Below are 26,785 nucleotides of genomic sequence, written 5' to 3'. Positions count from 1 at the left end.
GAGAGTGGAAAAAAAAAGTATCGTATACCATCGGTTGAGCAGGGCGCGATCTCTTTAACAATGTTTTCATAAAACAAACATATACGTATGTAAAACAATGATGTTTTGCGCATGATGACAACCCAGGTGTTTCAGTCAGTTTTTCTGTACACTATGCTTGTGTGGTGGCCGGTAAGGAATTGAAAAATGTACTTTTCAGAGGTCTTTGGAAATCATTGTTACCCGGGGGGACTCTGTAAACTTCTATACGGGGAGGCTCCGCCCCGAAGTGACCCCTTACCCTTTACGACACTATTTTTTAACAGAAAAGGTAAGCCTTTCGTATACATTTAATCGAAACAAGTCACCCCCCGTCCACATACTTTTATAACTGGCCCGTGTTATGAACAAATCACCAAAAAGGGAAGTCTTTTTGTTAGTTTCATTTAGTGCCTAATGAATAAAATGAACTTCAAATCAAATCAAATCAAATCAGATCAAATCAGATCAAATCAGATCAAATCAGATCAAATCAGATCAAATCAGATCAAATCAGATCAAATCAGATCAAATCAGATCAAATCAGATCAAATCAGATCAAATCAGATCAAATCAGATCAAATCAGATCAAATCAGATCAAATCAGATCAAATCAGATCAAATCAGATCAAATCAGATCAAATCAGATCAAATCAGATCAAATCAGATCAAATCAGATCAAATCAGATCAAATCAGATCAAATCAGATCAAATCAGATCAAATCAGATCAAATCAGATCAAATCAGATCAAATCAGATCAAATCAGATCAAATCAGATCAAATCAGATCAAATCAGATCAAATCAGATCAAATCAGATCAAATCAGATCAAATCAGATCAAATCAGATCAAATCAGATCAAATCAGATCAAATCAGATCAAATCAGATCAAATCAGATCAAATCAGATCAAATCAGATCAAATCAGATCAAATCAGATCAAATCAGATCAAATCAGATCAAATCAGATCAAATCAGATCAAATCAGATCAAATCAGATCAAATCAGATCAAATCAGATCAAATCAGATCAAATCAGATCAAATCAAATCAAATCAAGACTTTATTTATTCACTGTAAAGATTAAAACTATAAGCTTTAAGCTTATGGGGCCGTGCGCTAAAAAAGTAATTAGAATAAATAATAAAGAAAAAATAATAAATACTGTAATATACTGTTATATTACAATTAATTGTACTGAAAATCATACAATTAAACCTTCTATCTGCAATTACTAAATCTTCTTTGTACCGTTCCCACCATCCCCTAATCAATTTAGTTCATATTCCCCCCCACCCCCCCCCCCGTTCTCTCCGATCAGTATATATATTAAAAATAAACAAATTAAAATATGGGTCCATTCGTTGCATGTTTACGTTTCGTGGACTCTGCCCTTTTAAATACCTGAAACCTGAAAACGGTATCCCTTTCGGGCGGAGCCTCTCCATATGACCGTTATAGGGAGTGCCCTCGGGCACTGTTACCTCTCGCAGTGTCCGATATTGATCATGATCGATCTCAGAGCCTCTCTCACTGCTAGTTCTTTAATAAAGAGGACTTATGTACCCATCTTATCTTATTCTCTAATCGCCATCTTATTTCTTCCTTTTTAAAGCAAAGGATATGTTCAACTCGCAGATGGTAGGTGGCATCACGCTTGTATAACGTGGGAAAACGTTCAAGGTGAATACAAAGTCTACAAAGACGGTCAGCTCGAAGCCCAAGATGTCAAGAACAATAAAAATTTCACGGTCAAACCGGGTGGTTGGGCGGTGCTTGGTCAAAGTCAAGAGACGGCAGGTGATGGCTTTGAGGATTGGAAAGCATTTACTGGTGAAGTGGCGGAAGTAAACTTGTGGGATAAGGTTCTCTCGGATGCGGACATAGCCGCCCAGTACAGAAACTGTTACATTCCTGATGGCAGTGTGATTCAGTGGCCCCAGTTTATAGCCATGGGTGAAGTAGAGATCAAACAATACAGTTGCAAGCTTACCGGTGGTAAGTTCACCTAAAACGCACATTCATGCATTCATGCAAGGCATACATTAAACTAATGTCGAACCCAGGGGCCCGTTTCTTGAAAACCCCAAAAACATTTCGGGCCCACAAAGCCGTTTTTAGGTCAATCTGTATCTAAAAACAGAAGGGCTTATACGCCTGAAACTTCTTGTACGAAGGGAACCTCTGTTCATATTAAGAATATGTGAATAAAACAGCTCTGTAATCATAAAGTTTGAAATTTTGTTATGGCTTTCCGTGTGCGAAAACTTTTTGAGACTTCGAGAAACGGGCCCCAGTGGTCTCACTTAATTTGACGCTTGGCAGTGAGGCAACTGGGTTCCAGATTAACATTAAACGCATACATCGACACGCAATCAGCGCGCGCACACAAGCACGTTTAATGCTATGTGATACAACATGTGATCTAATGTATGTCAAGGAACAATCTGGCTAGAGCTTGCGATCAGATGACGGTGCAATGTATATTGCTATGAGCAGCCCCGAGGGTATGGAACGGACTGCCTTTAGAAGTTAGAAATGAAGTGAACGGTTTAAGCAGCTATTAGAGACATTTTATTAATATTAGGTGAAATGAGTGAGTGAGTGAGTGAGTGAGTGAGTGAGTGGGTGAGTGAATGAATGGTGGGCGAACGAATATTTAGTTAATGAATAAACAGATAGTTTCGTCATAATTAAGCAACGTTGTTTTTTTTTGCCTTTACAGATAGACCAGTAGTTTATTCCAGAGCCTTCCTTGTCGACGCACAATTCAATCGTCTGTTTGTCTGTAACACTGAAAAATCAAGGTAAGAGAAAATTGTAAAAATTTGGAAAAAAATAAATTGTCAGAAGAAATTAGCACCTCACAAAGGAGAAATTTTTTTTTTCAAGCCAATCAAGATATCGGTACTTCTTAATCATTTAATCTTATTTCTGTTTTTCAACAGGACGAAATCGCACTGTTATGTGACAGCAGACGGCAAAAAATGGACAGGTAAAAAGGAAATCAACTGACCTTAGCTTTTTCTCAAGCAAGAAATTAAGGATGAATTCCACTGTCGTAAAACAAACAACGGACCACGCTCCACTAACACTTATATCAAGGGACTAAGAAAGATATGCATTAAAGATGTCCGTTTACAGTAGCTAAGCAGGTTTGTAAGTAGCTGAGGTCAAATATAGTCTCCAGCTAGAGCACACGCGTTTTCCGTCAGAGGTGAGCGAACCGGCACGACGTTCTGGACCAAATCAAATACCGAAACCAGAAAATGCTGGCCCACCTTCGGATTTCTTCAGACATTCACTTTTCAGTAGGATCCCCATTTTGGGGGGGGGAGGGGGGGGTAATGGGCTGGATCCTCAAACAGATGGGGTCCGTAATCAGGGGTTCAACGTTACCTTCGTTTTAAACATGACTACACTAACTATTGGCGTATAGTCATTTACTTCAACTACTACGTTTAACCCATCAAATAGAATAGAATAGTTAGCGGCATTTGGTTTCAAATCTTAACATCATCTGTTTCTAAAAGCTCCCTGTTTTTCTAGCGTTTTATCCCTTGGCAAACTGTCTGCTTCTCAGGTCAGATAATGTAAACGAAAAAGGATATTTTCGTGCAAAATGGCTAACATTGCTGATATTTTGATGTTGTGTCCTTGTTGTTTCCGTGCAGCACTGAGTTACAGGCTACTAACGATTCACGGATTAGACGAAGAAGGAACACAGCACGGCGTGTATCTAAACGGAAAGTATTTTATCTCATGCGAACAACATGGACAAGGCACTTGTAATGTTGGGACGCCGGAGACCTGGTACCAAGCTCGAGATAAGGCTAGTACAATCATCGCGATTGAAGTGCCAATTTATCCTGAGACGGGACTGCAGACTACAGACCAACCCACCTCCCCTCTCATACGCTGGGATAACCAAGGACGAGCCTGGGGAGGTAATGTACCACAATATAACAAGAATTGCGCTGTCATTTTCGGATCAAATCCACGCCCAGGTGGTTTCCTTTAGAAGTTGATTTAATTAAAATTTTCCGATGAGAGTCCCAGGCCTTTCCATATGGAAGTACCACCCCCTGGAGGGGAGTGGGGGGTGGGGGGTTGGGGAGACTAAGAAGGGATGAACTGAAAATGCACTTTGGTCGATGAAGTGATAAAAATAGCATCAACACATACAAGTCACGGTGTATTCGAGTTTGTCTTTATCGTGCCCTAAAGTAAGCTTTCCTGGATCTCGTAGATGAAGTGCTCACTGCAGCAAAAAAGAAATTTAAGGGAAACTAACCACGGTAGATGATGACAACACAGCGGAAAACTTGTTGTGGCCTTGCACCGGGGATTTTGTTCATGTCGGATAGTTCTCGAGAAATTCATACCTACCTTACTACCATTGCCAAGTTGATATGTGTAACTTTTCAAGAAACTACTAAAAAAACATTTGCATATTTATTTTATGCAGCTTCAGCTCGAGGTATTCACCTCTCCCAACAGTCAAGTCCTTTCGACTGGAAACTAGTTTTAACCTGGCGAGATTACGGTAAGTGCTTCAGAGAACTCGGATGATTAAAGCTGGATTCAGATTTTGCCGGAAATGCACTTTTGCTAAAGTGATCGTGCAAGATTTATCTCACTTAGTTAATGGAGACTTATAGTATTAATCAGTTACGTGGGGAACAACTTTTGTAATGAAATTTAATATATAGGCACGAGCGGTTTACTGGACAATATCCACTCGCAAAATTCCTACGAAACTACATTCGGGACCCAAATGGCGTATTTTCCATTTCCTCACTAGTAAGGTTATTGATGACGTCATTTCTTGCTGTTTCACGGTATAAAATGCAAGTAGTCAATTTATCTACGAGTATCAGGAATAAAAAGAAAATTACATGTTCTCCGTGTTTCTATCAAGTTATAAAACACTCGTGAAAGTTTGGGAGAACTCGAAAAAGCTGTGGAAACACTCGCCTGCGGCTCGTGTTCCCACAGCATTTCTCGTTCTCCCAAACTTCCACTCGTGTTTCTATAACTCGAAAGAAACACGGTACATGTTTTGTATTTCTTAAATGTGGGCTATATTGTCAGCGCTCTCCATGCGGACATTTCAATAGCTCAACCTGTGCTTTCAACCGACAAATAAGGGTGCTCTTTATCGCTTACAAGCAAGACAGTCTAAATCCCTTAAGAAGACTTTTAAGACTCAAAACCCGCTCCACTGCATTCTGATTCGAACAAACCGAGAACGGTACCTTGGAACCAGAATTTCCACTAGAATCTCTTTATCACCCCCAAAACATGTTAAAGTTGATGGTTTAAGATAGTCTGCAAGACTTCGACGGCTTTAAACTTGTACTCTTTTGTTATTGCCAGATTTTGATGAATGCGCGAGCTCTACTTGTGAGAACAGAGGAACCTGTGTTATAGTCGATGACGGCTTTGTGTGTTTTTGCTCGGCCGGGTGGACTGGGCTCCGATGTGAAACAAGTATGTCATGATGCGCAGTAATGTATGCTTCGTTATCTGGTAAAGTTAGGTTCATTGCAGTGAGTTAGGAGCGGGTAGGTGTGTGGGTGGATGTAGAAACAAATAGCTAACAAAGATCGTAATCGTACATTGAAACGAACCCAACATGTCTTCGTACTTTCCACTTTAATTATCGTAGTAGTCCTTTCCACAAATATCACGTAAAATTGCCTGACTATCTTTCAGTAAATTCTCGAGAAACAATTTATAAATATTTCTTATTTTTGTTTTAAAAGATAAATTTTGAATCCCTTAAACTAAAATTTTCACACCTTTCTTGAAGCAGCAGATGTTGTGGAAGAAGTTTCAGGTACTTCTATGATATCAGCATCCGCCATTTTGGAAAATGGCTGAAATGGATTCTTTCTGGTATAGAACTGAGTATTGTTTCAGGAAAATTGCGAGAAAAACACAGGGCTAAGTAAAAACCAAAGCTATGAATATTTCTATATCCTCCTAAATTTTCTAAATATCTTAATATTCGTAAATATCTCGGGTATTTGTGGAAAGGCCTATATCAGAATACTTGAGTTGAGTTCAGTTGAGCTGAAAAACTTCATTTATACACGGCAAAAATTCCTTCACTTTTATTGAGAACTCGGTGAATCCCTCGAATTCTTCAACAATTAGAAAACATGGCTATCATATATTTTCCGGAAATCCAGATATTTGAATCAATATATCAGACACGGGCGATCATGTTTTACCACATTTACAAACATCGAGAAGACGTTTAAAAATACGACGTGTGGTGGAATACGTTTGACGAACTTCAAGGTGTTTGAACATGAGGTAAAAACCAGTCTCTAGTGTTTCATATATCTTCTCAATCAAAACTAATAAGGATTGAGGTGTAAACCGTGAAATTAATTCGTAAAAATCTACGTAGAATAATGAATGAGTGAGAGGAAAGGATTATTAGAGTGATCTAATACATTAGAACGCCTTCCAAACTAAAATGTGGTGTTCCAATTTGATAAAATTCAGAGTAAATACTGAGAACCACTTCAAAAATGGCTACTTTTTCGGTGTAAAATAGAAACCTGTCTCGGAGAAAAGTTATTTTTACGTTGCAGGCTTGGAAGTTTCGTTGGAAATGAGTGCAAAATTGGCCTAAAGTGAAACGTAGAGCTTAGACGGAAATCTATGATTGCCATTTAATTCCAAAGACGATATTTGCAATATACTAAGAATCTTAAACTGGTGTTAAAACTCAGAGGAAAAGTTTCCCTGTTTGCAAGGAATGAAAAAATTCTTCCGAGCAATTTCCTATTCTTTATTTGAACTGAAATGTAATGTTTAAGTCACGCATAAGAAACCAAATGATTTTTTTGAATATCTTGTCTCGAGAGGTACCTCCATAGAAAACGATTCAAAATTTCTGATCCCCCAAACAACACAAGAGAGGATTCAAAATTTCCGATCCCCCAAAGAACACTAGAAAGGGTTCAGAATTTCTGATCTCCCAAAGAACATTAGAAAAGGTTCAGAATTTCTGATCCCCCAAAGAACACTAGAAAGGGTTCAGAATTTCTGATCCCCCAAAGAACACTAGAAAGGGTTCAGAATTTCTGATCCCCCAAAGAACTCTAGAAAGGGTTCAGAATTTCTGATCCCCCAAAGAACTCTAGAAAGGGTTCAGAATTTCTGATCCCCCAAAGAACACTAGAAAGGGTTCAGAATTTCTGATCTCCCAAAGAACATTAGAAAAGGTTCAGAATTTCTGATCCCCCAAAGAACACTAGAAAGGGTTCAGAATTTCTGATCCCCCAAAGAACACTAGAAAGGGTTCAGAATTTCTGATCCCCCAAAGAACTCTAGAAAGGGTTCAGAATTTCTGATCCCCCAAAGAACTCTAGAAAGGGTTCAGAATTTCTGATCCCCCAAAGAACACTAGAAAGGGTTCAGAATTTCTGATCCCCCAAAGAACACTAGAAAGGGTTCAGAATTTCTGATCCCCCAAAGAACTCTAGAAAGGGTTCAGAATTTCTGATCCCCCAAAGAACTCTAGAAAGGGTTCAGAATTTCTGATCCCCCAAAGAACACAGGAGAAGATTCAGAATTTCTGATCCCCTGCAAAGCCAGTGGTACATCCAATGTAGCCACATTAAATCATAACACTGAAGACAGGGTTTAGATCTTGCTGCCTGCCTGAACAATGTCTTATCAAAATATTTTCTTCATAACAATATTCAATTAGAAATTTTATACAAATATAGCATAATTCTTAACAGATTCCATACACTCAGATTATACTGAGAGAGTGATGAAGAACAATTTTCTTCACAGCAGTCTATTAATATAAGTAACTGTAAACATCACACATTGTATTACAATGATCTATGCACTTCAAAATTACAGTAGCTGTAAGTTTAAAAAAACAATATCAAACAGTACCTAAGAGGATAGGAAAGTTCAGAATTGATCAAAACAGTAAGATTACTCAAACTGCACAACTGTAGGCATAAATGCAGACTCCACTTTCTCTGTCAGAATTTGCCCACCTTATGTGAAAGAAAAATTTCTAACAATTTCTGTTTAACATGGAAACAAGGCACCTCACTGTTATAAAACAAAAAGAGTGTTCAGGAACACTACAGTACATTACAGGGATGACAATTAAAGACTGCAATATACATGAACATTTAAATTTGCAGTTGATACATTTAAGTGGGTCAATGTACTCTACATACATGTATACAGTGTCCTCCAAAAACCTGTTGTCATATAGCAGAGGCCATGGACTTCAGCTTTGCCCAACACGTTTTTACATCTTCAATCTAACTTTTTGAGTGGGCTACCAGTTCATTCACACTTCAGTTACGCAACCAGTTTAACCATGCTCAAAGGAGAAGAGTGTGGGTAAAATTGTTTTTATAAAGACCTGACAGATATGGATGCAAGTATTGTAGCTAATGCTACAAGCAATTCTATTCTTTCTTTTTTAATTTGGCATACTCATCTTGGAGATGTTTCCTGGTAGCTGGCAATAGTTTGCTGTCCTCAGTTAAAGAAGCCCTCCCAAAAACAATCATATCTTATTACTAGTTTATTACTAACTTCATGCTGCTTGCAATTATCTCATTCCTGGTTGAGGGATGCAAATCTCTATTCTTTTTTCTATCCAAGAGGTTTTGTAGATAGAGGATAGCTATCTTTGACATGGCTTAAAGCTAACTAATATCTATCTATCAGATAGTTAGGAAATAGATTGACTAGCTAAAAACTAGCTTCCTGTGTAGATAGTCAACAGATACTTAGATGGCCTATCTATCCACTAACTTGTCTATCCAAAAACCACCACTAATGTAGTAAGCCAAAACCTAGGCTTTCTGAAGACTAGTCCTTACATTGAACAATAAAACACTATCCTATCTAGTAAAAAGATAGCCTATCTGAAAACTACCCATCACTCATATCGCACTGTGATAACCTACCCAAAACCCAGAGATAGTAAAAAGATAGCAGCCAATCTAAAAAATTATCCATCACTCATGTACATGCAGCACTTTAATATTTACCTAACCAAAAGCTTTCTTAGTCACAGGTGGTGAAACTATAGCTAACTATTGAAAACTCTTCATTATTCATTTTATATGGATCTTTGATAACTGCTCTTCAAATCCTAAACCTAAGTGAAACCTCTGTATTTACATAGGAAAATGTATAAATAACTAATAGTTTTATTTAAACCTGCTACAGTTGTACATTAAAATTTAATACCAAAAACCAGGCACATCCAGATGCAAAAGGAGGACAAAATCTGGCTGGAAATGAGTTTCCATTATGTTACGATTTATCACAAAACTTACTTAAATTTAACATATATCTTTCTAAAATCCTGTTTGAAACACTTCTCAGCTACTTAAATTGGAGTCTAGTAAATGTTTACATTCTTCAGTAAATTTTCATGAAATGTAAACAGATTTCATGACCGGAAAAGCACAAAATATTCTTGACATGAATTTCAAATTTCAATTATAGTAATTTCTTCATAAAAGTATTTTTTTCAATTAATTTTATCCATGAATCATGGGTTTTTCAAATTATGGCAAGACTTATGTACAAAGGTCTGGAAGTGGTTAAAAGTAATTTTCCGTAACCTAGCTGTGAATTATATCTGCTGTTCTAAATAACCTCTATTTGCATAAAGAAATGCCAAATTATAAAGGACCTTTGGAACACTGCCCAATTAAAGAGAACTTCAACCACCCTAATGAAAATAACATCAGTCTTTTGCAACTCAAGTAATAAGTGGCAAACAAATGGTCTTGATAATGTAATATGCACATCTAACATAACCTCAAGAGCACCACCATCAACCTGAAAATCAAAAAGGTGAAGGATGTTGCTGTTTGATATCTTGTGTTTTAGGTGTTGTATACTACATATGTATGCCCAGTTGATCCTAGACAAGATATACACTAGATATATAAGAAGTATATGTAAACTACATGAGAGAGCTCACATTTATTGCACTTATTGTACTTTTACAATGAATGATTTTCCCAACACGAAATTGTTCGTATATTGTTGCGTTGAATACAGTTGCTTTCATAACTCCTTTAGGAAATGAACATTTGTATTCACGAAATCAACAAGACTTAACAGTGTGTTAAAGCATCTGCATCTTCTGTAATCTTCCACGATCAATTTAACCGGCCAGAACGTTTCCAGTATTTTAAGAACCGTCACAAATTATGCAAGAAAATCAGTTTACCTTGGAAAGCTGCAGGAACCATAACCTTTCTGTAAACCTGACGAGTGTAAGAGAAACCGCCAGCTGCTGGCAAATAGTTTGATTGCCACACTGTTTTGCCGACGAAACTTCATACTTTTCCACCTTTACTGGGATTTGACTCAACTGGAATAACAACGGACATCTGTAAACAATTTGTGACTGCTTTCCAACGTAGAGCAAGGCTATATAATAACAGAGAGCTTTGTCATCGAATCCTAACAACATTGACCACGATCTTTGCCCGCCATTTTGGTGTTTCCGTCCGATCCCATAATCCTTCGGTCAATCTGATAAATGAATACTTTTGACCAGCAGATTCCCTTTCCAAAGGAGTCGGTTATTTGCGCGCAATTTCGAATCCAACATTGTCAATAGTAGCAAGAAGCATGGAATGATTTGTCCAAGTTCAAATGAGTATCTTGGTTGCTTCGGTGAAAGAAAGGCAAGTCGCAGAAAAGTAAGTATATCATAATTGTTGCTCAACATTACAGTTAGCTGCTCAATCTTTGAATCGAAATCAATGTTGTGGCTGAAGAAATTTCGTTGTTACATTTATTTCGCGATCACTGAAGCACAAGAAAAACGTTTGTTCTCCTGATTTTATTAGCACCCGTAACGAAGAAATTATTCACACGCATTTCCTATGTATGAAATGCTTGCATTAATAGCTTGTTAGTGTGCTTTTTGAAGAGGTAACTTAAAGTTTACACTGAATCGATTTGAAGCTACAGATCACGCTCGATACACTTCACTACCGCATTGCCTACATACTGCTCACTATTCTTTACAAAAGAATACACTCCCGATCAATTGATTAACGGAAAACAATGTTAATTCTAGCGCTATTTATAAGAATATTTAGCTTCAATTGCTTCATTGCAGAGCAGAGGGGAAAAAAAAGGCAAGAATAGCGGCCCTCAATCCGAAACGAACACATTAAAGCAGAAAACGGAGGTGGCGCAGACGGCAGCTGAGTCCTGATTAAAATTCTCGTTATCTTTGATGTGGACTTTAAACAACAGCTCGTAATTCTGGAGCCTAAATTCATATCTTTTTGCATTGAAAATAAAACCTTTCACTGTCCGAAATGAAACTGCAATTTTTGTCTCCATCCTTTGGCGTGGTTTCAAATCGTTATTAATAATGACCTAGCTGTGAATATTTCATTTGTGTACTTTTCTGATGCCCTTTACTCTGTGATCCTTTTGTCTGTTATGTGTTTAAAGTTACTATCCAATCGTTACTTTTTAGCTATCAGACATCTAGTTAATTTCTTGTGAATTATAAATAGACGGCCATTTCTGTCCTGTCACCTGACAAGGGGGATCAGAAATTCTGAATCCTTTTAAGAATTATGGGTAAATGACCGTTTTGTTCTGATAAGTTATGCACTGGGGGATCAGAATTTTTGAATCCCTTTAAGTCATGTGGGATCAGAAATGCTGAAATGTTGTAGAATTATAAATCGACAGCTCTTTCTATCATGTTAGCAGATTTGATGGGGGAGGGGGATCAGAAATTCGCAATACTTTTAGAACCATGAACAGATAGCCGTTTTTGTCCCGTGAGGTGGTGGGGATCAGAAATTCTGAATGCATTTAGAATTATAAATAGATGACTGTTTTGCTCTGACGGGTTGCGGACTGGGGATCAGTTTTTTGAAACTATTAAAGTCTTGGGGGATCAGAAATTCTGAATCCTTTTAGAATCATAGATGGATTGTGGGCCGGGAGATCAGAAAATCTGAATCTCTCAAAAAAGGAAAGCGCGATGGGTGCACGATCTTTTTTACATTAAATTGTACATTTTGGTGAAATTGGATGTATTGTCCCTGGCGGACTCAACTGAACACTTCTTTTTCTCCTTCTAATAAGCCAAAACCTTTCGGAAACACAAACTTTTTCGGCATCAAATACCAGTACCCTTCGAAATTTTTCCAAATTGGAATGCCACATTTTAGTTTGGAAGGCGTTTTAGACGAACGTTAATAAACTTTCACCCTAAATCATGATGAAAAACAACAACAACAACAACAACAACTCCCATGCCAGTTGTGGGTACACGGAAGCACAGAACTATACGTTTTTTCTTTACTTTTACTGACATCAGCTTATTAATGTGGAGACTAGATCAAAGGGGTTTAACTCCGGGAATTTACTAAGCAAATAAAGGGACCGCAGTAAAAGATTCTGGATGAATGATCAGTTAAATTTTCAGCATTTTCTTAGGTATCAGTAAAGTTTGGAGATCTCGAATCTGAGTTATCAGTTAAAAACGCGTCATTTGATGGCTATAAACATTTTTGATCAATTCTCAACAGCTACCATGCAGACCCTCTTAACACGGTGGTCACATTATAAGGGAGTTGTAAGACGAGGTTACATATACAAAATGATTTGAATAATTGTGTATGCATTGCGGCAATCTATTTCAGGTGTGGACGAGTGTGTGTCAAATCCCTGTTATAATGGAGGGACCTGTATTGACGGACATTTGAGCTACAACTGCAGGTGTGCAGCTGGATATACTGGGCCTCGCTGTGGAACAAGTAAGCCTTTTTTGGTGTGCATATATCTCTTAAATAAATACAGATTTTAACTTTTCACTTTGTCCTTCCCTTTACAACCAAGGTAAAGTACATCCCCCTTTTTGCCACCTGCAAAATTACACGTATTTTGGACCTGGGTTCTGCCACCAAGATGGATCCATAGAATCTCGTCTCCTGATATGACGACAGACACAGTCAGGCGGGGGAGAGGGGAGGGGGAAGAGGGTTGGAAGGGAATGAAGAATCCCATGTGAGAAGTTCGAGGATACTCGAGGATGTTCGAGGATGATACTTGTGGCTAGTTGTGTTTGTAGTTGTGGCTAGAATTTTATTTGACCCCTAAAGATACCACTTAAAGCAAAAATGACAGCGTCTCTTTATTATTTGTTCGAGTACATCCAAAAATATACCTTTTGCGATGCCTTCAAAAAACAGTTGCGTTTGGTCCTGAAAAGACTAAGTGGGACCAAAATCCGTGCATCCTCGACGTTTTAAAATAGGAGTCTTCCCGGACTCAGGCTAGGGAAAGACGTAATTCAGCTCTCGACAAACGGGTCAATGCAGTAGGAGCTTGGTTCGATTGATTCCTTGAAATATTGCTGCTCTACCTGCATAGCATACAAGATGGTCACATGCTTTGATCTACAAAATAACTTGAATCATTTTTTTTTATGAATTGCGGCAATCTATTTCAGGTGTCAACGAGTGTGCGTCAAATCCCTGTCAACATGGTGGGACTTGTGTTGATGAACATCTAGGCTACAAATGTACGTGTATAAAAGGATTTACTGGGACTGTATGTGAAACAGGTAAGCTTTTTTTGTTGCACGCATGTATCCCTTTGAAATTAAGTAAAAGATGTCTGGGAATTGCGGCAATCTATTTCAGGTGTCAACGAGTGTGCGTCAAATCCCTGTCAACATGGTGGGACTTGTGTTGATGAACATCTAGGCTACAAATGTACGTGTATAAAAGGATTTACTGGGACTGTATGTGAAACAGGTAAGCTTTTTTTGTTGCATGCATGTATCCCTTTGAAATTAAGTAAACGATGTCTGGGCTTTTCCTTTTACCGGCAAGAAAAAGAGCATCTCCCTTATTCGCCCTCGGTGAAATTATCATAAGAAGCTTGCGGGGGTATTTAAGGAATTGGATCTGCCACAGAAATGATTTCATCTCCTGATGTGGTTACAGAACGAACTAGTCTCTACCCAGTGGAAATGCGGGAGCATGAAATATATTTAATAACATACCTAGAAGCTATGCGACTTAAAATGACTCATTCTTTGAGAATAAATATCCTGAGGATAAATCAAGCGAAACATTGATAAAACTATGATGGAAAAAAAAAAATGAATTGTTTAATTAAAAAGACAGTGTGACGGTGACTAACTCCTCAAAAGAGAACAATATATGGCACGCACCTGTTTGAATAAAACATCGATCAGTACCTTTGCTTAAACTCAGTGTCAAAAGGTGGTTAAAGGTTATTTTATAAAGTTTACCTACTGTTGAAATTTAGGACCAAAAAGGAGTCCCATCGGGAGAAAAACGCGTAATAGGAGGGTACAGTTATAGGTGTTAAAGAAATGACTTTTATTGTCCATTGGGAACTGTAAATTACTTTATGCGACTAGCAAGTTATAGTTCTCAGTTTTCAAAGAAATGTTTTGGTGAACTTTGTATTGCTTATCAGATATTGATGAATGCGAGGAAGTAAATTGCCAGACAGGTATGTGTGAAGCCTGGGGAGGAAATCCCTGAAGTAGGCTAATCTGGGTGTGGCTAGAACTCTATAACTTTATATTTATACAGACAACTTTAGCAGTTGTGCAATTAAAGCCTGAAAAAAATTCAGGCCTGAACGGGATTCGAACCTATGACCTCAGCGATACCGGTGCAGTGCTCTACCAACTGAACTATCAAGCCAACTGGGGGCTGGTCACATTGTGAGTTCTCAATATACCCGTAGATAGAGTGAACATATGAAATATCATATATTCGAACTGCGGAGAAAGACACGAAGATCACAGTTATACAGACTACTTAATCAGTTGTGAAATTAAAGCCTGATAAAAATTCAGCATTAACTCTCTTACCTAATCCTCTCGTGGGGTCAATTTCACCCTCTTTTATCGTTTTTTCGTCTGTGATGCTTTTTGTTCTTCCATCTAGAGCCCATGCATTTTCAGATCACTGCGCTGTGTTCAAAGGCAACACCTTACTTCTATTTCAAAGCGCTTTTTACGCACTGAAGTACAAATATACAAATACCTGCAAATTGCTAGGAGAACCCTTTATATGACTTGTATGTTAATTATTCAGTTAGAGTAGCATTTTTTCGTTTTGTTTTGTTTTCCTACTAGAGAACCCTAACAGTTAAACGCAGGCCTAGTGCAAATCTGTAGACCATTTAAATTCTTTGTTTCAATCATCAATTCACGGATCCATGCTACTACTACCGTTTGCTTGATGAGGCCGATCGGAGAACATCGTTTGTAGTCAGCCATCGCGGTTCCCTGCAGTGCGACAGTGACGACGCTCTCGACAAAAAAGCCTGTACCGATTCAGTGAAAATGCTGGAGGACAGATGGCAACCTCCTGCGCTCCTCGACACCACTGTAACACCGATGTACCTGGTTGGTTTAGTGGAGATCACCCGAATACAGCGCAGGGGGTTGTTAACATGAAAGAGTTTTCGCAATGGAGAGGACTGTTGCTTCTTTCGACGGCTAATCTCCGTCAAGAATTGTGGCAATTTCTACGTTTACCAGCTTGTGAGACTGTTTTGTTATTTGCGTTATTGTGGTACGGCATAATCACACTCAGCACCTACACTAGAACGGTGACATGGAGACACAAGGCCCATTTTTGTTTTGAAATTTTCTTCGCCTGAAGACTGGAACTTTTGTAAGGTTTCAAACTTTGTCGTGACTTTTTCTTTTTAAAAAAAGTGGAAAGATGCTGGTAAGGATTCTTTCTTATTATTATGCCAGTCTTGTCGGTTTCATTTACAAAGGTAAATTACATAATTACATAATTTCGTACAATCCTTCATGAAGGAAAAAAGATGGCGGCTGTACATTTTACCACAATTCAACACATGGGAGCCTTACACAGCCTATCTTTGGAAAGCCATATATCTGCAGTATTTGTCCCTAACGACAATGTGTATGGCATGTTCATAAGCGTTGACAAAGTTTTCGTGCACTAAAATTATGGGTAAGAGAAACTGGTAAATATACCAGTCGACATCTTTTTTCCTAGGGTATATTGACAACGAGATACATTCTTTGGGTTTACGTTGCACTTTTTAAGGTCTGATTTTAATCTAATATGACTATTAGGGTCTTAGCAAGTCCCACCCGTTTAGCCTGATAGTCAAGTCCCCCTCAAAGCTAGAACGAGGGCTTGCCGGAATACTAAAACCACTGATTTTAGCACTGTTTCTTTTAGCTTAATTTAATTCGCGCTTAACTAGAATTTAGATTAAGAAAAAAAAATGAAATATCAACTTTTCCAGCAGAATTGGAATTACTTTTGTTTTGGTTTTGGTTTTACTCCGGCTTGAGCTTGGCTGACTACTCCAAGTTTTGGTTTCACGGCACTCAATTGAAATCTGTTCTATAATTTGAGTTGTTTGTAATCAATGTCTTAAGGGTCATTGTTTTGTACCACGATAATCTTAAAGGAATCATTTCGTGAGTAACCGCCCCCAAATTCGCAACCAGTCAGTTAAAAGCAGTGTAGGGTTTGACCTGATATTCTGCAATATCATGTCACTGACTTGACTCGGCTGGATCTATAAACCAATTTAGTTACGGTAAATATCTAACCTTGTCGGGTACACTGCAGAGGCATATCAGCCTCGTTTGGTCTCGCCTTGGTTAATTTAATCTTTAATTGTAAAAAAAAAAACAACAAAAAAAAAAACATACACATAACAAAGGTAGGAAGGGGTAAGATGAGGTAACGTTGTGGTTGTTTAAGCATGAACTCCTTGCAAAACTTCAGTCCACTGAATTTTTCAAGTGCTGGTTTTGTATTGTCTTAGAAATAATGTAGGAGATACGGTTTTCTAATGCTTAGCGAATCAGAATCGAGAGGGACAATTTCATTTTAGTACTGCCTGTGGCCAATGTGTTTGTGTTCCTTCCTGGACAAAAAAAAGTGCCTCTCGCTACGCTACAAATAAGTAGAGGGAAGAATGAAATATATTCATCGATGGATGAATAAAATGATAACGGTACCTTTTGTACATTTCATTTAATCTGGGTGTATTTTTTTATTTGTATTTGAAATCTACTTCCAGGGTTCACTTGAAACGTTATTTACAGTATTCAATAAAGCACATATAAACCTTAAATGTTTTAACTTCTTTCACTATTGTTCTATCTCCTTCTGTAACACAACCGCCACTCCCCTGCCCTAGTGCACGAAACATTTTCTACCAACGTAAGGATATAGCCAGCTGTGAAAAACCCCCTTCGTCTTGCAATTAATTTATATTTTCAAAACATGTTTAACTCATGCAGGGGGCTAGTTGTTTTGAGTTTTACACCTTTTGCGTTGAGGAGTAATGTAAGAGTTCGCTAAAAAAAATTAGCAAATTTACAATTTTGAAACTAGTCACATTTACTACATCCACTGACGAAGTCAAATAAAATCAACATCAACTGTGAGTTGTTAATTACGGGAGGCAGTTTCTTTAGAATTTCTATTAGTGGAGAGCAGGGATGGAGCAACAGTGAGAGTGCTCGCCTCCCGCCAATGTGGCCCGGGTTTGATTCTGGCTTGGCACAATTTGCGGGTTGAGTTTGTTGTTGGTTCTTGCCTTGCTCCGAGGGTTTTTCTCCGGGATTTCCGCTTTTCCTCTGTCCACAAAAGCCAACATCTTCAAATTCAATTCGACCCGGGTAGAGGACCCGCGTGAAAACTAGCTAAGGCTGATTTCCGCTCTAAAGTCTAGTCTTTAAATATGAATTTACGCAGATGTTCTCTCACGTGGTTCCTTTGGAGGTATAGACAGCAGGCACTGAATTGCGGAGTAAAATTGAAGGAAAACTTGCCTGTCAGGTTAAATGAAAGGTAATTAAAGAAAGGTGTCAGTCATTTCTGAACATGGCAACAGAAAAGCTGAAAAACTTTATTGACTTCGGTAACATTAAACGCAACTTTTTCTCAGCGCTTTGGAAGCAGCAGCAAACGAAATAAAAACTCTTGGAAAGAAGTTGTCATTTACAAGAAATTGCAATGAATAATTGGAAGGAATTGCTAATTTGAATCAGCTGGTGCAAAAACACCGGCTTCAAATGCTAAAAATAGTACATAAAGCGGGCTGTTCTTAGGTTCCAGAGCTTTATTCCCGCAAAAATTGAGTTATTTCCCAGAAACGGAAACAAAACTGATAAATCTACAGATACGCTAAGTTGGCATCTACAGACAAAATGCGTTTACAATTAAGGGAACTGAAAGAGCTTGGAGCTATCAAGCTTAGGTGTCACATCATAGAGGGCAAACTAACTTCAAACTGTTTTGTTTTTGAACTGTTAATGATATCGTTATTAGTATTTGTGCATTTAATTAAACTTCATCTTTCAAAACTTGACAGTTTACTTTGTGCTTACGAACAAATTAGTTATAACAAGAAGTTTTCAGAATTTAAGAATGTTTTCTGAAATTGAAAATAAAAGCTTATTTAATGTTTATTATCAAACAAAAATATGACAATGCTGCTTCCAAGTACAAAAAAGTGAGTCTTGAAAAGCCGAACTATTCTAAAAAGGTTCAAAACCTGAACTGCTCATTAGACATACATGCTGCAATACATGGCCAGTTGACATTTCTCGCAGTTTTAAACGCTTTTCTGTCCATCACGACATTTCTTGGAAATGTTTTGTTCCTAGTCGCTCTGCGCAAAGAGTCTTCTCTACAACTTCCATCCAAGCTCTTGCTTCGCAGCCTTACAGTAACTGATCTCTGTGTTGGTCTTATTTCAGAGCCTCTCTCTGTTACTTTTTTGGTGACTATAGTAAATGAAAATTGGAATATTTGTCGCTACGTAGCAGTCGCTCTTTCTGTAACAGGCAGAATTTTGTCTTTAGCGTCCTTGTTGACACTGACTGCAATTAGCGTGGACAGACTTCTCGCCTTGATGTTGGGATTGAGATACAGACAGGTTGTTACTTTGAAGCGAGCCTGTTTAGTCATTATCACCTTTTGGGTGGTGCCTACTGTCTTTGCAACAATGAGGCTCTTTTGGAGTTCCCCTATAACCTCAAGGTACGGAGCTATTATTGTATCAATGTGTGTAGTAACCTCGATCCTCTCTTATACAAAGATCTTCCTCACCCTCCGTCGTCATCGAAGTCAAGTACAAGACCATATTCAACAACCGAACCAAGCAAATCAACTGAACATAGCGCGATACAAAAAGGTAGTGTATACTGCATTGTGGTTGCAGTTTACGTTAGTCATTTGTTTTCTACCACTAGTAATATCGGCAACTTTGTTCATTAATTCAAAGCCATCTTCGTCATCCATTCTTGCTGTCGGTTATACGATCACTTTAGCTTTCTCAAACTCGTCTCTGAATCCGATTCTTTACTGCTGGAAAATAGACGAGGTGAGACAGGCAGTGAAGGACACAATCAGAAAAGTACTATGTTGTTGAGCTCTCGTGGAACTATATAATTCCTTAACTGGCCAAAGAAGTAAAAGAAGAAGAAGAAGAGGAAGAAAAAGAGGAAGAGGAAAAGGAAGAAGAAGAAGAAGAAGAAGAAGAAGAAGAAGAAGAAGAGCAACAACAACAACACTAACAAGAAGAGGAAGAAAAAGAATGCATGTCTATCAAGGAGAAAAGTAGTAAAAATATCTTAGTTGTAAATTAAGAAATTTGAACGGACGCTGTGTTATTATTGTGAATAAAGAAATGAACAAAGTAGAGTATATTGCAATTCCTCCCTGGGTCGACTGCGGTACAGCTTGTTCAAAACATAGAAAGACAGCCGAGTTATGGTTTTCGAGTAGATATCGACGTGTTATTCCAGTCTGCACAAAAAGAAAGAACTACCTTGGCCTTTAATCGAAGAATATATTTTATGAGTTGAGAAATTCGAGAAAAAAAAAGTTTTACGATGTTTAGTCGGATTTACTACGAAACAGAGAAATTGCGAATTGATGATTACGATACACGCTAGTCTGGGGGTACCCCTGGGATTTGTCGCGAGTGTAAGGCCCCGACCACGTACACTAATGCGTTTTCAAAAGTCTCCGTTTTCATTTTGAAGAAAACTAAGCAAATTAATTTCCCCAATAAAATAGCTTTTTCGAACCTTTCCACCTGTCCACACCAATGCGTTTTCATTCAAAAACGCATATTTTATGCGTTTTCCCCTATCGTCCACACTAAAAACGCCCGAAAACGTTTTTTTTTTTTTTGGAAGGGACAGTACATGTATAAGACGCTTTTTCCATCACCTTTTTCAAAAGCCTCTGATAGAAGAAAAAGCGTATCAGGTGGATATTGAATAGCTGATACTGAGGAAGCAGTTTCTATAGAATTTTAAAGTTTCTTTGACACAAGATGTTTGCCACCGTCTGTCAAACGTCACCATTCTTTGAACATAATACCGTGAATAATTGACAGCTTCTAATAATAATAATAATAATAATAATAACGATAACGATAACGATAACGATAACGATAACGATAACGATAACGATAACGATAATGATAATGATAATGATAATGATAATGATAATGATAATGATAATAATAATAAAAGCTTTATTTAAAACTGAAAGACCGATCAGCGAAGTCCGGGAGGAAGACACTGGTATAAACCGATGATCAGTATCTATAAATTTCATGGTAAAAAACAATAATCAATCAAGCAATAGTAAAGAAAAAGTGTAAGGTGATGGCTAAATTAAAAGAGAACTCTTTCTACGCACTACTCGTCTCTGTTGAGAAGAAAAGGGATAGTTGTCATTTTACAGTCCTTTAGCTGAAACAAGGACAAAGGTGACTTAAATTTAGCTAATTTTAGGAGCATCTTCAATTAGGGCGGAAATTTCTTATCAAAAAGAGAGTTCATATTTCTGCAGCACCCACAGTCCAAAGCTGTTATCCAAAATAGGGTCATTATTGACAGGCGAAATTTGTTTTTGAGATCGTACGGAGGATTTAATTTCGAATACAGCCTTTTTTATCAATTCGGATTCTCTTTTTAACTACGATATAAAATCATAAAAAAAAAAACTTTGAAGCTTTGCTCCTGAGTGCAGAGAGCAGATACTACTTGTACGCTTTTAGGCAAGCGATGTCGCAGGCATAACTTCTAAACTTCTCAGACAGAGCTTGCGAAGGCAAAGATATCTGTTGTAAACTTCTTAATTTTCAAGAAAGCTCGTTGATTGTTAAAGGAGTTCAGTCACGGTATTTTGAGTTGTTTTTGCCACATACAAAATTACCTTTAAATGGTAGGAAACCTGAAAATAACAGTTTAATAAGATAGAAAAACACCAAAGAGATAATGATAAACTATAAAGGAACAAGGATGGCTAAGGATGGAAAAGACTGAAACGGATTACAAACGACGAATTTGAAAAAATTAAGGCTAAACTTTTCAATAAGCGCAAACCGTGATTGAGCCCCTTTAATCTGAAATATTGAAAAACATGACGTGTCACTCTATACTCGGGACAGGCAATTAGATTAATAATACGTCTATTTTACAGGAAGAGTTTAAAAATAGGAAATTTCATGCTTGACTGAAAAGGAGGAATACGTAAATATAGGATGCTCGAAGATGCGGGAGAGATGCATTTTTAATTGTTTTTGAAATTAAAAGCATCATTAAATGCTGGCGCCGTAAAATACACCAAACAAGCCAGGATTTGGAGATTCCTGAGGGAATAACCATTCAGAGGTACAAAAACAGTTGTAACACCAGCAAAGAGCATTATCTGAAGCTTTTACTTTTAAGAAAAATAATAATAATGAAAAAAAAAAAAAAAAAAAAACCGAGCAGTTCCTGGTCAGCGATGGTTATATTTCGCCTTTATATTTACAACAAGTTTGTTTCAGGCGTGAAATAATCTGAAGGAAGACCTGAAGAAAGTTTCTCGACAGACCTTTCCATCAAATTCCACTGAGCTTCTCAAACTCATTAATAATTTATCAAGTTTAAACAAAGGAAATTATAGCCGTGAGGTTGTTTGAATATCTGCCTATTTCCAAATAGGCCATTTGCGAAGAAAAAATTAGCTATAATGATGACAGGAAGTTTCCAGAATTTAAGAATATTTTCTGAAATTGAAAATAAAAGCTTCGAGCCTAAAATTTAAGTTATGAATTTGTATTTTTGTCGTTATTTTGATGTTTATTATCAAACAAAAGAGCGACAATGCTGTTCCCAAGTAGAAAAAAAGTGAGTTTTTGACAATGAAACCATCTGCACAGCTAGTCAGTTTTACCGTTTTAACTGTTCATGGATGACGTGTTGCACAAATAAATTAAAAAGCATGAATTTAGATCAAGGCTTTCTAGCTAGCGGTTGAGCTCACGCCGACACAAATAGTCATACTGTTGCAGAGTAATGGCTACTACAAACGTTTCTGAAGGCGAAAAGCAGAACTATTCTAAAAAGGTTGAAGACCTGTACTGCTCACTAGACATACCCTCTGCAATACATGGCCAGTTGACATTTATCGCAGTTTTAAACGCTTTTCTGTCCATTACGGCATTTCTTGGAAATGTTTTGTTCCTAGTTGCACTGCGCAGAGAGTCTTCACTTCATCCTCCATCCAAACTCCTTCTTCGCAGCCTTGCAGTAACTGATCTCTGTGTTGGTCTTATATCGGAACCTCTCTTTGTTACTTTTTTGGTGACTGTAGTAAATGAAAATTGGAATATTTGTCGCTACGTAGCAGTCGCTCTTTCTGTAACAGGCAGAATTTTGTCTTTAGCGTCCTTGTGGACACTGACTGCAATTAGCGTGGACAGAGTTCTCGCCTTGATGTTGGGATTGAGATACAGACAGGTTGTTACTTTGAAGCGAACCTGTTTGATCATTATCACCTTTTGGGTGGTGCATACTATCTTCGCAACAATGAGGCTCTTTTGGAGGTCCCATATACCCTCAAGATACGGAGTTATAGTTGCATTAATGTGTCTAGTAACCTCCATCCTCTCTTACACAAAGATTTTCCTCATCCTCCGTCGTCAACAAAGTCAAGTACGAGCCCAAGTCCAGCAACCGAACCAAGCAAATCAACAGAACATAGCGCGATACAAAAAGGCAGTGTCTACTGCACTGTGGTTGCAGTTTACGTTAGTCATTTGTTATCTACCACGACTGATATTGTTCGGTAATACTAAGCTATCTTCGTCATCCATTCTATATGTCAGTTATACGATGACTTTAGTTTTCTTAAACTCGTCATTAAATTCGATTCTTTACTGCTGGAAAATAGACGAGGTGAGACAGGCAGTGAAGGACACAATCAGGCAAGTACTTTGTTGTTGAGCTCTCGCGGAACTATATAATCCCTTAACTGGCCAAAGAAGTAAAAGAGGAGGAAGAAGAAGAAGAAGAAGAAGAAGAAGAAGAAGAAGAAGAAGAAGAAGAAGAAGAAGAAGAAGAGGAAGAAGAAGAAGAAGAGGAAGAAGAAGAAGAAGAGGAAGAAGAAGAGGGACAGGAAAAAGGAGAGGAAGAAGAAGAAGAAGAAGAAGAAGAAGAGGAAGAACAAGAACAAGAACAAGAAGAAGAAGAAGACGAAAAAGAAGAAGAACAGGAAGAAGAAGAAGAAGAAGAAGAAGAAGAAGAAGAAGAAGAAGAAGAAGAAGAGGAAGAAGAAGAAGAAGACGAAGTAGAAGAAGAAGAAGAAGAAGAAGAAGAAGAAGAAGAAGAAGAAGAAGAAGAAGAAGACGACAACGACGACGACGACGACGAAGAAGGATAACTAGAATTGACAGTTACCGAAAAGTTGTTTCAAATTAGTAAGAGTGCTACTCAGTTTGGTTTATTGTGATATTGACTGTATTGCATGTATATCAAGGAGAAAAGTAGTAAGAATATCTTAGTTGTAAATTAAGCAATTTGAACGGACGCTGTGTTTATTATTGTGAATAAAGAAATGAACAAAGTAGAGTATATTGCAATTGATCTCTGGGTCGTCTGCATTATTTAAACACGAAAGTGTTGCGGTACGGCTTGTTCAAAACTGAACACAGGTACACAGCCGAGTTATGGTTTTCGGGTGGAGATCGATGTGTTATTCCAGTCTGCACCAAAAGAAAAAACTACCTTGGCCTTTGATCAAAGAATATATTTTATGACTTGAGAAATTCTAGAAAAAAAGTTTCACAATGTTTAGTCAGATTTACTACGAAACAGAGAAATTGCGAATTGATGATTACGATATACGCTAGTCTGGAGGTACCCCCGGGATTTGTCGCGAGTGTAAGGCCCCAACCATGCACACTAATGCGTTTTCAAAAGTCTCCGTTTTCATTTTGAAGAAAACTAAGCAAAATAATTTTCCCAATAAACTAGCTGTTTCGAACCTTTCTATCTGCCCACACTAATGCGTTTTAATTCGAAAACGCATCATTTTGTATGCATTTTCGCCTATCGTCCACACTAAAACAATCGAAAAACGCTGATGGAAGCCACAGTAATTGAATAAGACGCTTTTTCAATAATCACCTTTTTGAAAAGCCTCTGACAGGAGAAAAAGCAGATGAGGAGGATATTGAATAGCTGACATTGAGGAAGTGGTCTCAATAGAATATTAAAGTTTGATTGACGTAGATGTTCGCCACCGGGCCTCAAACGTCACCATTCTTTGAACATAATACCGTGAATAATTGACGGCTTGTAAGGTGATGGCTAAATTAAAAGGGAACTCTGTCTACGCAACTACTCGTTTCTGTTAAGAAAAAAAGGGATAGTTGTCATTTTATTGCCCTTTAGTTGAAACAAGGGAAAAGGTGACTTGAACTTTAGCAAATTTTAGGATCCTCAAAAACAGGGTGGATATTTCTTATCACAAAGAGGGTGCATATTTCTGCAGCTGCTGCAATGCAATACTGTTATCCAAAATACGGTAATTATTGACAGGCGGAATTTGTTTTTAAGATGGCATGGGCGATTTAATTTCGGATACAGCGTTTTTTTATTAATTCGGGTTCTCTTTTAACTACAATATAAAATCAGGAAAAGCTTTGAAGCTTCGCTACTGAGACGCAGAGGGCAGATAATACTTATACGCTTTTAGTTAAGCAGCGTCACATACGTAACTGCCAAACTTCTCAGACCAAGCTATCAAAGGCAAAGATATCTGACGTAAACATCTTAATTTTCAAGAAAGCTCCTTGATTTTTAATCTAAAATATTGAAAGAAAGAAGTATCACTCTATACTCGGGACAGATAAGTAATAATACGTCTATTGAAAAAAACAAAACTAAGGATAAACATATTTCACAGGAAGAGTTGAAAAACAGGAAATATCATGCTTGACTGACAAGGAGGAATACATAAACATATGACCCTCGAAGATGGCGAGACAGATGAATTTTAATTTTAATTTTAAAATTAAAGATGTCTTTAAATGCTGTTGCCTGAAAATACACGAAACAACCCAGGATTGGAGATTCCTGAGGGAATAAGCATTCAGAGGTACAAAATGGTTGTAACACCAGCAAAAACAACGAGCAAGTCCTTGTCAGCGATGTTTATTGTTTGCTTTTATATTTAAAAAAAATGTTTATTTAATGCGCGAAACGTTTTGGAAAATAACGTAAGAGAAGAACTGAAACGAGCTTCTGGACGGACTTTTTCATCGAATTCCACTGAGCATCAAACTGTGTCAGTGCAATATTGGCCCACTCGGGAATGTTCACACTTTCGACTCCATAGATTATCAGCCTTAATTGATGTCAACCCTCACTCCCACCCCTAACTCCGGCAACCGCTATACCCTGAGCAGTCTTGCATTTTCCTCAGTTTCAGCATGGTCGAAAAACTCCCAAAATACAACCAGAAAGAAAAGGTTGTTGCTATTCATCGTGGTAGATGCAATAATAAAGTGTATGCCCACGATCAAAAAACACAACAACAGGAGAACGGTACAACAGCGGACCACTGAGGGAACAGCTACTCGCCGGAACAACGGAACAATAGGAGGATCGAAATGCACCAATCACAGCCGACCTTTGTGATATAAATGATGCCGTGCAATCAGTCGACCTGATCGTCTGAAGAAGACTAGCAGTAAGCAGTCGAAAAGTCGCGATCTACATCTCAAGTGACTACATCGTGAGACAAACGATAATACACTTTATTACATAACCAGAAAGTCGTAAAACTCTGCGTAATACTTGAAGTTCGATCAGCTGATCATCCCCTTGCTCTTAGTTATAATGTTCAAATGAAGTATATTTTACGATCTTACAAAAAATGAAGTACTGTCAGTGGGTTTATATTTATCCCGTGCAAGATGTCAGAAGATTACAACCTCCCAACCCACCCCCAAGTGCACGTGTAGATTTGGCAACATCTGTAAACAAAACGTTATTTTCTACGGACTAAGAATGCTCATCTTATGCAGCAAGGATAATTGACTGAAGTTTTTCGCTTGGGATTTCAACATTTTGCCGTTGATGAGTAATTTAAAGAGTTTACAAAAAATCTTAGCAAATTTACAATATTGAAACTAGTCATAATATATAGATTTAGGCTAGCCTAAAAGCGTAGCTCCTAGGCCGGGTTGTTCAGAGCCAAATTAAGCTAACCCAGGAAAAGGTAGGATTGTGATTTGAGTTTTAAACTTTGCGTTGAGGTTTTCTGTATATTGTTTGGCCTTCTGTTTTAAGTTTTAATAATCACTATACACACAAAAGAAGCAGCAAAAAACATTTGTGTAGAAGAAAACGTTATA

At 37.8% G+C, this 26,785-nt stretch overlaps 2 protein-coding genes, 2 long non-coding RNA genes and 1 pseudogene across 5 annotated transcripts in view; 4 read left to right on the top strand and 1 right to left on the bottom strand.

Moving 5' to 3' along the window:
• Positions 1–17,203, top strand: part of LOC110058933 (uncharacterized) — a 28,497-nt pseudogene extending 11,294 nt beyond the window's left edge. The window contains exons 13-22 of the transcript XR_016201391.1: positions 1,632–2,014; positions 2,742–2,823; positions 2,965–3,011; positions 3,691–3,963; positions 4,485–4,562; positions 5,396–5,509; positions 12,724–12,837; positions 13,533–13,772; positions 14,534–14,569; positions 15,372–17,203. The product of XR_016201391.1 is annotated as an uncharacterized LOC110058933 (transcript). The remainder of the gene's footprint in view (positions 1–1,631; positions 2,015–2,741; positions 2,824–2,964; positions 3,012–3,690; positions 3,964–4,484; positions 4,563–5,395; positions 5,510–12,723; positions 12,838–13,532; positions 13,773–14,533; positions 14,570–15,371) is intronic.
• The window catches only part of LOC149104286 (uncharacterized), a 198,784-nt gene that overhangs the window by 79,893 nt on the left and 92,106 nt on the right, over positions 1–26,785 (top strand). The gene's annotated exons all lie outside the window — the stretch shown is intronic.
• Positions 7,740–10,510, bottom strand: LOC149104294 (uncharacterized). Its single transcript, XR_016201653.1, has 2 exons — positions 10,269–10,510; positions 7,740–9,871 (listed from the first exon to the last, which is right to left on the bottom strand). It is a non-coding gene; the product is annotated as an uncharacterized LOC149104294 (long non-coding RNA).
• LOC149104293 (adenosine receptor A2b-like) lies at positions 18,539–19,679 on the top strand. Its single transcript, XM_089271222.1, has one exon. The coding sequence runs from the start codon at positions 18,539–18,541 to the stop codon at positions 19,508–19,510; it is 972 nt and encodes a 323-aa protein (XP_089127348.1). The 3' UTR covers positions 19,511–19,679.
• On the top strand, positions 22,356–23,522 carry LOC149104292 (melanocortin receptor 4-like). Its single transcript, XM_089272048.1, has one exon. The coding sequence runs from the start codon at positions 22,440–22,442 to the stop codon at positions 23,367–23,369; it is 930 nt and encodes a 309-aa protein (XP_089128174.1). The 5' UTR covers positions 22,356–22,439; the 3' UTR covers positions 23,370–23,522.

Source organism: Orbicella faveolata, unplaced genomic scaffold, assembly GCF_042242905.1.
Source record: "Orbicella faveolata isolate gen_17 unplaced genomic scaffold, um_ofav_v1 contig_34, whole genome shotgun sequence".
Taxonomy (NCBI): Eukaryota; Metazoa; Cnidaria; class Anthozoa; order Scleractinia; family Merulinidae; genus Orbicella; species Orbicella faveolata.
Note: the sequence above shows the minus strand (reverse complement) of the source record. Positions and strands in the feature narration are given on the sequence as shown.